The following is a 14,383-nucleotide window of genomic DNA, read 5'->3' as shown; positions in this document are numbered from 1 at the left end:
TCATCGCGTCTGATGGCCCTCCCAGCCTTCCCAGCCCCTCCCATTTCCTCTCACACAGATGTTTCCCTTAATAAAATTCTCACGTTTAATCCCATCTTGGGATCTGCTTCTCAAAGGACCTGGACTAAAGTAATGACTCTCCCCACTGGTGCCCCAGCCACGCACACAGCCCCATGGGTGGAAGAGGGAGCAAAGGAGGTCACCTTCTGCTGATTCACCTGGGGACCTTGGCCTGAGATTCTGAAGGTGCAGATGACAGAGGCAATATGTTTGCCTTCGTCACTGGTCTCAGCACCACGAAGGAAGGAAGTCGAAGTGGCAAGTAATTGACTAGCACTCCCATTTGCCCTAATTCAACCGCCAAGAAGTCACTTTTTGTTGCAGGTGACCACAAGCACAAACAAGAGTTTGGATTATTTCCCCATCTTGTTATGTCCCTTGGGGAAGATATTCAAGCCCTGCACCCTCAGTAACTCCTTGTGGGGAGATTTTCTTGCCATCTTTTGCTCCCCGTGAAGGAAGAGAGCACATGAACGATAACCTGATTCTAAAACACCTAGAAGGAAGTGGTCCACGGTCATCAGTATCATTTAGCATTGTTCTGGAAGTACTAGCCAATGCCACCAGATGAGAGAAAGGAAGAAGAGGTTAGAGAGAATTCATTAAGGTACGGAATTAGTATACAAAATATGCAAACAACAGCCAAATATAAATATAGTGGAAGATAAGAACTTATTTACAATAGTGACAAAACAGAATAATGTCTAGGAACAAGTTTAACAAAAGTTGTGTAGTGCCAATAGGATGAGAATTTTAAAACTCCATGGAGGAACAGAAAAAATACTTTAATAAATTCAAAGATACCTTATTCTTGAATATAAATAAAATTTTAAGACCCAATTATCCAAATATTCATATTTAATACAATACTTAATACATATGCATTTAACGCCACTCTGTATGAACCACATCTTATTTTCTGTAATGCTGATGCTTTGACACCTGGGCCTTGCTGACCCCAGAGACTGCCCCTCCCAGGTTAGCTAGTTCCCGGTTGGCAAACAACTCTCTTTTTATATGCAAATCAACCCTGAGCCCAGGATCCCAACCTCCCTCTTTACCATGCTCTGTATTGGGCTCTCACATTCCAGGCCTCACCACAGGGTCAGGTACCAGATGCCGGGGGCAGCCCCTGCACCCTGGAGCCCATGGATATTGTTCAAACTAGCCAATCCTAAACCTGCTTAATCTGCCTCACCTGTTTCTTTCCAAGGAAAGCACGGTAAAGGCTTCAGCTGTTAAGTTGCCTCTTTCTCTATGCCCAGAGACCACCCTCACCCTTACCCCGTGCAGCCCTGCACGGTGTGGGACCCTCTCCTCTCCACAACTGTGAGTAAGAAACTATCTTTTCTTGGCAATCGTCTCATCTGTTGGCCTTGCTGAATGTGAAGTCCTTCTATTAATGCACTAAATTTTAAAATGTACTCCAATGAAAATACTAGATTTTTTGTGCTACTAGAGTTAATACAGAAAAATAATCAAATGAAGACAAGCATGAAAGCTCTGAAGAAGAATGACGTTGGCAGAGTGGTGGGGAGAGGGGACAGCTGGACCGTGGACGAAGGGCGGGGGGCGAGAACGGCACTATGAGTTACGAAATGGAGTTAGGAGTGTAGTGGATGTAAATTTCAGCGCACAGCACTCAAGTGTGAAAGAAATATTTATTTCCAGTAACTCAACTTTACTTCTGACCTCCATTTGGAGGAGGAACTTGGCCCAGTTCCGTCAGGGCCTCGAGGCCCAGACCCCACCCCTACACGGCTGTAAAGCGGTGGGGCTTGTCTAACCCAGGCACCAGGGCTGGGCTTTGCTCCTCCGTGGCTCACCTCTCCACGCTGCACCCTCAGAATCATCTGCCACGGCTTTTGTGATATAAACCACCCCCCCAGGTCGCCACCCCTGCAAGAAAATGTCTGTGATGTACATATCACTATAAACACTTAGCAATATGTAGATTCTTCAAGGCGGAGCCCACAGAGGAGCTCGCCAAACAGAGCAGGAGGACGCAGGCCCTGGAAGACGAGGGGTGGGTGACGTCTGGGTACACAGGCACTCGGTCGAGGTGGGAAGGGAGATGGGAATTCGATGCATCATGAATATCGTGAGTAGTGAAGAAGGTACACGCAGAGTGCTGTAGGAGGGCTGGGAGAGAGGACAGCTTCACGGAAGAGGTGACAACATGGCTGATACCACACGGCAAACGGCGGGGAGCTCACAGAGCTCAGGCTAGGGTGAAAGCGGGTCTGATTTCCTGAGCCCTCCCTGATCACTGGGGTGAGGAGGCAGTACCTGGGAACACGCTGGGACCAGAGAATGAGCCTCAGGACGAACCAGGCAGCTGTAGATTAAGCACTCCACAGAGCTGGCTCCAGTGACCCCAGGGAAGAAGATCATGGATGATGCCATCTCTGGATATTTCCAGGCCTGAGTCAAAATTTAAAGTGTTCCCTTCAAACTTTGAAACTGGAGATCCAGGGGTTTCTAGCTGTGCCTTTTCTCTCTGTTCCCTAACTGCAGGGGTAACCACACAACCTGGATTTACCATGGGTTCACTGACCAGCTAGCCTCTCTCCTAGAAGAAAAGGCCTTGGAGGGGAGGGACGATCCAAGATAATCCAGTGAAAACCAGAGGTTTAGGCAGCCTTGCCTGTCAGATCTGAACCCAAGGTGTACTTTAATCTGCACCTTATCTTTGGGAGGATTTCACAGGATCTTCAATTTCCTTTATCCACATTACTCCATTATTCAGATGAGCAGCAGCAAATGCAACCAGAAAACACCAGATGATTCAAACGTCATCTGTATACATTTCACTCTCCACAGCAGTCAGCAGAGTCAGTTCTACCAGAGTTTCTCAGTCATAATTCCCCTCTGGAATTTAACTGGTTTCCAACTTTCTTAAAACACTCATATGAAATTCCATCCTAGTCACTCTAAGTTTGCATTTATCAATACTTTAATCATGTGCCACTTCTTCATGGCAGTGCACTGCTTCCCCACTGCCTAGAGAAGTGTCTTAAAAACAGTAAAGGAAGTTGGTGCAGCCGCTATGGGAAACAGTATGGAGGTTCCTCAAAAAACTAAAAATAGAACTACCATACAATCCGGCAATTCCACTTCTGGGTATTTATCCAAAGAAAATAAAAACATTAATTCAAAAAGATATATGCACCCCTATGTTCATTGCAGAATTATTTACAATAGCCAAGGTATGGAAACAACCTCAATGTCCGTTCATAGATGACTGGATAAAGAAGATATGGTGTTAATATATACAATATACTACTACTCAGCCATACAAAGAATGAAATCTTGCCATTTGCAGCAACATGGGTAGATCTGGAGGGTGGTATGCTAAGTAAATCAAACAGAGAAAAACAAATACTGTATGATTTTGCTTACATGTGGAATCTAAAAAACAAAACAAATGAACAAACAAAATAAAACAGACCCATAGATACAGAGAATAAACTGGTGGTTGCCAGAAGGAAGGAGGGTGGAAGGATAGATGAAATAGGGGACAAGGTTTAAGAGGTAAAAACTTCGAGCTATAAAATAAATAAGTCATGAGGATGTAATGTACACATAGGGAACGTAATCACTAATATTGTAACAACTTTGTATGGTGACAGATGGTAACTGGTCTTATTGTGGTGACCATTTCATAATGTATAAAAATATCAAATCACCATGTTGTACACCTGAAACTAATACAATATTGTATGTTTCTTATAATTCAGTTAAAAGTAGTAAAAGAACAAATACATTTTTGGAAGCAATATTATTTTCATTTTCCTTTGGTGTTCAAAATCCTATTATTTCTTTGTAACAGATTTGAGACCTTTTTCCTTAAGGAAAACATACTCAAGTCACATAATAAGCTGAGCTACTTCAGAGGTGCATATGTGAAATAACCATAGAAAATATCCACTGAGCTATTTCCAAACATCATGAGTTCTCATTCAGCTATTATCCAGTGAGCCGGTGGCTGTTTAAGGAAATAAAAACACACAGCCCCTGTCTTCCAGGACATGACTCATCTATTTGGGAAATAAGACCCATTTACCTGCAAAGTGAAACCACACTGCTAAATAGGACACAATTCCAGCCAGCATTCTCCTCTTCTCTAAAGTTGCATCTTCCTAAAACACAATGGCATTTATTGAGTGCCTTCTATATACCAGGCACTGGGCTTCTGGATAACTTTTTGAACCCCTAGACAACCCCATGAAGTATGAAAGGTTTGGGAAAGAATATCAGTAGAGGAACTAACCTGATAAGTCATTTCCAAGCCTGAATTCTCAGCGTTCCTAAATTAAGAAAACAACCATAATCTTTCAAATTTCAGTTTTTATGAGGCACTTGAGTATTCAACATACTAGGATCACGTAAGAATGTTCCTTATTAAACTAGGGGATACAAAATATTTACCAAGTAAACTTTGACTATCAACCAACAGATTCATTTTAGAGGGGCTTATTCAATATCTTATCCTTCTAAGGAAAGATCCCATTTATAAAGCAGGCAGTCAGTGGACAGTGCTCCTGGACTAATCTGATCTTTGTTCAGACTGACCTCTGCTGGTCAGCCTATTAACCTGCCAACTTTTTTTCTCTCTTGAGATAATATGACTAGAGAAGGAGCCTTTTCCCCAAATTACATCTAGTATCCAGATTTATATAGTTCAACTCACAAATATTCATCAAGCCCTCAACCTTTCAGCAAAATCTTACATAGCACTTGGCCGCCAGAGGCCAGTGTCCACGGGCAGAGTAGGACACTGATGAGATTACATAAGCCGCCCACTCTCTGCCCTCCTTGGATATTCCCTATGCTCTTCCGCAGCCCAGGCTCTCTAGTCTGTATCTCAGAACTACATAAGAGGACCTGCCAGGGGGCCTGATATCAAGGGCCTGTCAGGTAAAGCCACAGCTCCCTTCAAGTATCTCCTGGGTTCACACCTCGAAGCTGGAGTCCACGACATTGTGGAGGTCACTCAGGCCCCTAACTAGCCAACGGATATAAGTCTGATGTGTATGGTACAGTCAAACTAGCTGAACTTGGATATAAAGTCCTACACTCCAACTCATATATAAAACTGCAGATAATAAACAAGAATGACCCTGATAATAAGTGATACTTTTCCATTTCTAATATTTTCTTAAAACAATGTCTGTTTCTGGTAATACAATTACATAATTATTTTTACTTTAAAATCTTATAAAAGTAGGAAAAAACATAAGAAGGAAATAAAAATTACTTAAATCCCATCACCAAGTTATATTAAAATTTTAGTTTATTTTGTGCCCACCCTTTTTCTCTATGTATGTATTTGAGTAAAGATGTATATCCTGACCTGGACCCATCCATTTTTATAGCTGTGATTATTTCTCCATTAATAAATATTCATTCTTTAACACAATTTTTATTTTAGGATGTTGACAGATCATAATTTACATAACCAATGTCTTATTATTAAACATTGTGGTTGTTCCTAAATAAAACTATGCTGAATGGCCTTATATATAAATATTTGACCAAATATTTTATTATTTCTTTAAAATACATTCTTGAAATAGGCCCACTGGGTCAAAAGTTATGGGGTATGAACATTTTATGATTGCAAATACAAGCAATGCTAGAACTCCTCTATGGAATTTGTACCAATTTCATCTTCCACCCCAGCACAGCACTCCCCTCTTCACTTCACCCTCACCAAACGCTGAAAATTATAATTTAAAAAGTGCTTTGCTAAGTGGCTGGGGTAAAAAAAAAGGGTTTTCTATTTAACTTACGTACTCATTTGTATTCATACTCATACTTTTATTGATCATTTGTGTTTTTCTGTTAATTGTGCATTCATGCCCTTTGCCCATTTTTCTATTAGTGCATTAATATTTTTCTTATTTATAAGAGTTCTTTATATATTAAGGCTGTTGATTCTGTTGGTCTCAATGTGGTACACATAAACTAAGGTTGATAATCCAAATATAGTCTGAAATTATTAGTTTGGGTGTGGTGTGATTTCTCCTTTGGCTTAGTAAGTTCTTTCCTGAAAAACAAAACGGAACAAAAACCCAACTCATAAAATGTAGAACAAGCCCCATTAAATACTGGGTAGACTAAGGTATGAAGTGGTCAATGGATAAACTATGAAGGAGAGATAGTCTAGGTACCCCAACTTACTGAACATGCCTCTACATTGCATAGTTCTTGAAGCTTTTTTCTTCGAAGATGTTATTAAAAGATATGTGACTTTAAGAATGGATTTACTTAAAAGAATACTGATGTGTCATTCAATAAACCAGTTATGATGCTATTTAATAAACCCCTTCTTTCATCTGTAAATGGTTATTTCTGTGGTAGAATACTGGTATCTTTTTATGTTTTTAATCAATTCCTGCACTATAAAATGTCATTTAGAAATGTTTTTTATTTTTCTTTGCAGAACAATTTTAACATTATAGTAATTTTGCTGTGGAAAATAAAATTCCATCTTACGGGAAAGAGAAAACTCCTCAAGTCACTCATTGGCATCTTTATTTACATATTAGAGCGGGTCAGCCAGTGAAAATCCTAGAAAAAGAAAAGACAACAAACATTCAGTCAAAAGAAACAACTGTGTCAAACTATAACCTGTTTTGCTTGCTCTAAAATCTAAAAGTCCCACTATAACCACACTAGCCACAGTGGTGGTAAAGTGAAGTTTGTCTTTGGTCTAGAGCTTTTCCCAAAAAGGAGCTAAAAATCCATTAGTGAATCTTGCTGTCTTGTCCTACAAAACAACCTAACATCACTTTCTGGATCTTCCCCCATTAACAGTAATCAGGGCACAAAAAAACTAGAGTCTGAAAGAACCAGAAGTACATGCAGAAGAAGAGAGGAATCTACAAAACAGAAATAGAGTCACAGATGTAGAAAAAAACTTACGGTTACCAAAGGGGAAAAGGGGGAGAAGGATAAACTGGGAGACTGGGATTGACATATATACACAGTATTAAATATAACATAGATAACTAATAAGAACCTACTGTATAGCACAGGGAACTCTACTCAATACTCTGTAATGTCCTATATGGGAACAGAATCTAAAAAAGAGTGGATATATGTGTATGTATAATTGATTCACTTTGCTGCACGGTAGAAACTAACACAACATTGTAAATCAACTATACTCCAATAAAAATTAAAAAAAAAAAACAAAAGAGAGAGAGGGGATGAAGGAGGCCCAAAGAGGACCGCAAGCTCCCATGTCTAAGAAGAGCTTGAGGAGAAAGAGCAGTGCATGGAAGCCTTGCCCAGGACTAAGACCATCCTACCCATGCGGCCTGGACACAGGCAACTGCAGAGATGAGGTCTTCTCTGTTTCTACAGCAGGAAGCAGCCAGCTACACCATGAACTGATGACAAATGGTAACCACTAGTTTGTTCTCTATATCTGTGAGTCTGTTTCTCTTCTGTTATATTCATTTGTTTTATTTTAGATTCCACATATAAGTGATAATATACAGTGTTTTTCTTTCTCTGTCTGACTTATTTCACTAAGCATAATATCCTCTAGGTCCATCCATGTTGTTGCAGATCATGGAATTTCCATCTTTTTATGGCTGAGTAATATTCCATTGTATATCTATACCACATCTTCTTTATCCATTCCTCTGTCAATGGACACTTAGGTTGCTTCCATATCTTGGCTATCGTAAATAATGTTGCTATGAACACTAGGGTGCATGTATCTTTTCAGACTCACAGATACAGACAACAAATTAGTGGTCACCAGTGGGGAGAGGGATGGGGGGAGGGACAAGATAGAGGTATGAGATTAAGAGACACAAATTACTATGTATAAAATAAATAAGCTACAAGGATATATTGCACAGCACAGAGAATATAGCCAATATTTAATAATAACTTTATGAATAATTTTATGAAAGTATAATCTATAAAAATATTGAATCACTATGTTGTACACCTAAAACTAACATGATATTGCAAAATCAACTATACTTCATTTTTTAAAAATGACAAATGGTAATAGGCACACAATCAATGAAAAATAAACAGCTTAGAAACTATAATATATGGGGAATTCTACTGGAATGAAGATAAATAATGTTGAAGTGGTAGATGCAAAAATACAAGGATAATCCTCATGAAATTATACAAGAGGAAATAACTTGTATTCTCCAGCAATACCCCCCAAATTCACAGAGGATTCAGAGAATAGACCATTAGAAGCAGATCATTTAGAAAGGCATTAGCAGAGAAGGGACAATCAATTAGGGCCCTTCTGTGACTAACACAGGTCTCAAGTCTATTTTGTCTGTGTGCTCTGAACGTGCTTACCAAGCCTCTTGTGGCTTTAGTTTCCTTAGTGCTCTGATGCCCTGATGCCAGGAGGAGGGCATCCTGGTTGCAAAACTGACATCCCAGCTACTGAAAAGCAATACTCAGCTACAGATAAATGACATGCGATTTTAAAACCTATCTATTGGGTGTCTAGCTTGCAGAAATCATTTCAACAAATAGTTTTTTTTTTCCCAAGGCAATCAATAAACCCACAAAGGTACTAAGTAGGTTCTGAAAGTTGTTAATCCTACCTGAAAACAGTCTGCCTGCTTGCTCCACATAAATCCCTGCTAATGCCACCTACCCCATCACCTTTCTGGCCTAGCTCTTCTGTGGTCACCATCCCCATCACCATGCTTCTTCTTAAGCATCTCTTCTCTCTGCTATAAGAAGAGCCTACGAGAGGCTATGCCAAAGCCTCTCTCTTTCTCTCTTTCTAAATTTTAATTGAAGTATAATAGACAACCTTATATTAGTTTCAGGTATACAACATAATGATTTGATATTTGTACACATCGAGAAATGATCACTACAATAAATCTAGTTAACATCCATCACCATATATAGTCACAGAAATTTTTCTTGTAATGAGAACTTTTAATATCTATTGTCTTAGCAACTTTCAGATATGCAATGCAGTATTATTAACTACAGTCACCATGCTGTGCATTACATCTCCAATGTCTTTATTTTATAACTGGAAGTTTATACCTTTTGACCCCCATCACCCATTTTGCCCACTCCCCACCCCCCAACTCTGGCAACCACCAATCTGTTTTCTGTATCTATGAGCTTGGTTTTTTTGTTTGTTCTAGCTTCCATAAGAGAGATCATATGATACTTGTCTTTCTCTATCTGACTTAAGTCATACAGCATAACGCCCTCAAGGCCCATCCACGTTGTTGCAATGCTAAGATTTCACTATTTTTTTATGGCTAAATAATAATCCATTGTGTATATATACACCACATTTTCTTTATCCAGTCATCCATTGTAGACTGCTTCATATCTTGGCTACTGTAAATAATGCTGCAATAAACAAGGAAGTGCATGTATCTTTTAGAGTTAGTGTTTTAATTTTCTTCCCATAAATACACAGAAGTGGAATTGCTGGATAACATAGTAGTTTTGCATTTAATTTTTTGAGGAAACTCTATATTGCTTTCCATAATGGCTGCATGTATTTATATTGCCACCAAGAGGGCACAAGGATTCCCCTTTTCTCCACATCCTTGCCAACACTTATTTCTTGTCTTTTGATAACAGCCATTCTAACATGTATGAGGTGATACCTCATTGTGGTTTTGATTTGCATTTCCCTGATGATTAGTGATGCTGAGCATCTTTTCATGTACCTGGTGACCATCTGTGTGTCTTCTTTGGAAAAATGTCAATTCATATTTTCTGCCCATTTTTTAATTGGATTGTTTTTTGCTATTGAGTTAAATGAGTTCTTTATATTTTTTGGATATTAACCCCTTATCAGACAATATGATTTCAAATATTTTCTCCCATTCAATAGGTTGCCTTTTTGTTTTGTTGACGATTCCCTTTACTGTGCAGAAGCTTTTTAGTTTGAGGTAGTCCCACTTTATTTTTGCTTTTGTTGCCTTAGCTTTTGTGTCAAATTCAAAAAATTATCTCCAAGACCAGCGTCAAGGAGCTTACTGTCAGTTTTCCTCTAGGAATTTTATGGTTTCAGGTCTTATATTCAAATCTTTCATCCATTTTGAGTTATTGTGTATAGTGTAAGATCGTGGTCCATTTTCATTCTTTTGCATGTGGCTGCCTAGTTTTCTCAACAGCATTTACTGAAGAGACTGTCCTTACCCCACTGTATATTCTTTTCTCCTTTGTCATAAATTAACTGATCATATATGCATGGCTTTATTTCTGGGGTCTCTATTCTGTTCTATTGATCTATGTGTCTGTTTTAATGCCAATACCATACTGTTTTGATTAATAAAGTTTTGTAATATATTTTGAAATCAAGTAATTTAATGCCTCCAGCTCTGTTCTTTCTAAGATTGCTCTGGCTATTTGAGGTCTTTTGTGGTTCCACACAAATTTTAGGATTGTTTGTTCTATTTCTGTGAAAAATGCCATTAAAATTCTGATAAGAGATTGCACTGAATCTGCATATTGCTTTGGGTAGTATGGACAGCTTAACAATATGAATTCTTCCAATCCGAGAGCATGGAATAGTTTCCATTTCTTTGTGCCTTCTTCAATTTTTTTCATTAATGTCTTATAGTTTTCAGTGTACAGATCTTTCATCTCCTTGGTTAAATTTATTCCTAGGTATTTTATTCTTTTTTGATGCAGTTGTAAATGAGATCGTTTTCTTAATTTCTCTGATAGTTTGTTGTTACTGTATAGAAACACAACAGAATTCTGTGTGTTAATTTTGTATCCTACAACTTTACTGAATTTATTATAATTGTTTTTCAGTGGATTTTTTAGGGTTTTCTATATGTAATGTCACGCCATCTGCAAATAGTAACACTTCTACTTCTTTGCTTCCAATTTGGATGCTTTTCATTTCTTTTTCTTGCCTAATTGCTCTGGATAGGACCTCCAATACCATGTTGAATAAAAGTGGCAAGACTGAGCATCCTTGTCTTGGTCCTGATCTTAGAGGAAGCTTTAGCTTTTCACTGTTAAATATGATCTTAGCTGTGGGCTTGTGACACATGACCTTGATTATGTTGAGGTATGTTCCCTCTATAACCCCTTTGTTGAGATTTTTTAATCATAAATAGATGGTGAATTTTGTCAAATGCTTTTTTCTGTATCTGTTGAGATGATCATATGATTTTTATCCTTCATTTTGTTAACAAAGTGTACCACATTGATTGATTTGTAGATATCGAACCATCTTTGCATACCTGGAATAAATCTCACTTGATCATGGTATATAATCCTTTTAATGTATTGTTGAATTTGGTTTGCTAATGTTTTATTAAGGATTTTTACATCTATGTTAATCAGGGATACTGGCCTGTAATTTTCTTTTCTTGTGGTATCTTTGTCTGGTTTTGGTTATCAGGGTAATGCTGGCCTTGTAAAAATGACTTTGGAAGTGTCCCTTCCTCCTTTAATTTTTGGAAGAATTTGAGAGGAATTGATATTAATTCTGCTTTTAATGTTTGGTAGAATTCACCAATGAAGCCATCTGGTCCTGGACTTTTGTTTGAGAGGTTCTGATTACTGATTCAATCTCCAAACTTGTAATCGGTCTGTTCAGGTTTTCTATTTCTTCATGACTCAGTCTTGGCAGGTTATATGTTTCTAGGAATTTATCCATTTATTCTAGGTTGTCAATTTTATTGGTATATAATTGTTCATAGTAGTCTCTATGAAATTTTGTATTTCCATGGTATCAGTTGTAATGGCTCATCTTTCATTTCTGATTTTATTTATTTGAGTCCTCTCTCTTTTTTTCTTGGTGTGTCTAGCTAAAGCTTTGTCAATTTTATCTTTTTAAAGAATCAGCTCTTAGGTCCAGTGGTCTTTTCTATTGTCTTTTTAGGCTCTATTTCACTTATTTGTGCTCTGATCTTTGTTATTTCTTTCCTTTGACTAACTTTGGGCTTTGTTTTTTTCCTAGTTCCCTCAGGTGTAAAGTTAGGTTGTTTGATTTTTTTTGTTGTTGTTTTTTGAGGTAGGCTTTTACTGCTATGAACCTCCTTCTTCGAACTGCTTCTGCTGTGTCCCATAAATTTTGATATGTTGTATTTCCATTTTCATTTGTCTCAAAGACATTTAAAGATTTTTCTTTTGATTTCTTCTTTGACCCCTTGGTTGTTCAGTGGCATGCTGTTTTATCTCCACATATCTGTGAATTTTCTAGTTTTCTTCTTGTAATTCATTTCCAGTTTCACACCACTGTGGTTGGAAAAGATGCTTGATATGATTTTAATCTTCTTAAATATATGAAGATTTGTTTTGTGGCCTAACATATGATCTATCTTGGAGAACATTCCATGTGCACTTGAAGAATGTGTATTCTGCTGCTTTTGGATGGAATGTTCTGAATATATCTGTTAAGGCAATCTGTTCTAATGTGTCATTTAAGGCTGATGTTTCCTAACTGATTTTCTGTCTGGATGAACTATCCATTGATGTAAGTGGGTATTAAAGTCTCCTACTATTATTGTATTGCTGTCTATTTCTCCTTTTAGGTCCGTTAATATTTGCATATGTATATATGCGCTCCTATGTTGTGTGCATATTTACAAATGTTATGTCCTATTGTTGGACTGACCTCTTTATCATTGTGCAATGCCCTTCTTTGTCCCTTATTACAGTCTTTGTTTTAAAGTCTATTTTATCTGATATAAGTATAGCTACCCCAGCTTTCTTTCGGTTTCCATTTGTATGAATTATCTTTTTCCATCTCTTCACTTTCAGTCTCTTTGTGTCCTTATATCTGAAGTGAGTCTCTTATAGGCAGCATATAGATGTGCCTTATTTTTATCCATTCAGCCACTCTATTTATTTTGATTCAAAAATCTAATCCATTAATACTTAAAGTTATTATTGATAGGTATGTACTTATTGCCATTTTGCTGTTTTCTGGCTGTTTTGTAGTTCCCCTTTTTTCCTTTCACCAACGTCCTTGATATCTGTCTTATAGAAACAGAATTTCAGTAGAATTCTATATATTTCATAGTTTCCAAATTAATTTACATTTCATTGATTGTCCAGGTATCCGTTCTGCCCATTTGTCCACTGCCTGCCTTGTTCAAAAAAGAAAAAAATCTAACAGCAGATACATGTATAAAGAACCAAGACAGAAACTACTTGAAAAAAAGTAAAACACTGAAAACAGCAGCTGATATGCAAGGTGCAGGCATGGAGGCCAGGTATATAAGAGAAAGCAAAGTAGCTGGACCAGAATCAGAGTACAAAGTATGAAAAGCAACTTAATCTGGGATGGGAGAGGAACATACTACACACTTTGTCATTTATTTTACTGCTATAGTCTACACCATAGTTTTGCTTTAAAGACCAAAGTAACTAACTCTGAATATAATTGCATAAATTACCCTATTATAGTCTCATATCCCATTGTGCTTCCTCCTCCACTCTGTCTTCCAGGCACTTTGGCTTTCTTTCAATTCCTTGGACTTGCCATGCTCCCTCCTGCCAAAGAGCCTTTGCACATCTTTTCCCTCGCTTCTTTGCTGAGTTTGTCCCTACTTATCCTTCAGCTCTCAGTTTAAGCATCACTTCTGAGAAGTCTTCCTGGTGACTCCAATATAAATTGAATTCCTTTGTGGGGTTTTTTGTTTGTTTGTTTAAATTTACTTAATTGAAGTATAGTTGATTTACAATGTTGTGTTAATTTCTGTTATACAGCAAAGTGATTCAGTTATATATGTGTGTGTGTGTGTGTGTGTGTGTGTACACATTTTTTTTCATATTCTTTTCCATTATGGTTTATAATAGAATTTTGAATATAGCTTCCTGTGTTATACAGTAGGACCTTGTTGTTTACCCATTTTATATATAATAGTTTGCACCTGCTAATCCTAAACTCCCAATCCATCCCTCCCCCACTCCCTCTCCACCTTGGCAACCATAAGTCTGTTCTCTATATGTCTGTTTCTGCTTCGTAGATAAGTTCATTTGTGTCATATTTTAGATTCCACATACAAGTGGTATCATATGGTATTTGTCTTTCACTTTCTTACTTCACTTAGTATGATACTCTCTAGGTCCATCCATGTTGCTGCAAATGGCATTATTTCATTCTTTTTTATGGCTGAGTAGTATTCCACTGTATGTATATATATATATATATATATATATATATAATATATACTACATCTTCATCTGTCATTGGATATTTAGGTTGCTTCCATGTCTTGGCTGCTGTAAATAGTGCTGCAGTGAACACTGAGGTGTGTGTATCTTTTCAAATTATGGTTTTCTCCAGATATATGCCCAGCAGCAGGACTGCTAGATC

The 14,383-nt window shown here is 37.6% G+C and overlaps 1 protein-coding gene across 1 annotated transcript in view; it reads right to left on the bottom strand.

Moving 5' to 3' along the window:
• Positions 1-6,458: 6,458 nt before the first annotated feature.
• Positions 6,459-14,383, bottom strand: part of HACL1 (2-hydroxyacyl-CoA lyase 1) — a 40,658-nt gene continuing 32,733 nt past the window's right edge. Inside the window, exon 17 of the mRNA XM_068545880.1 lies at positions 6,459-6,636. Coding sequence (XP_068401981.1) covers positions 6,604-6,636 — 33 coding nt within the window. The 3' untranslated portion in view covers positions 6,459-6,603. The remainder of the gene's footprint in view (positions 6,637-14,383) is intronic.

The sequence above is a fragment of the Eschrichtius robustus genome, chromosome 6 (genome assembly GCF_028021215.1).
Source record: "Eschrichtius robustus isolate mEscRob2 chromosome 6, mEscRob2.pri, whole genome shotgun sequence".
NCBI lineage: Eukaryota > Metazoa > Chordata > Mammalia > Artiodactyla > Eschrichtiidae > Eschrichtius > Eschrichtius robustus.
This window is presented reverse-complemented; position numbering and strand designations above follow the sequence as displayed.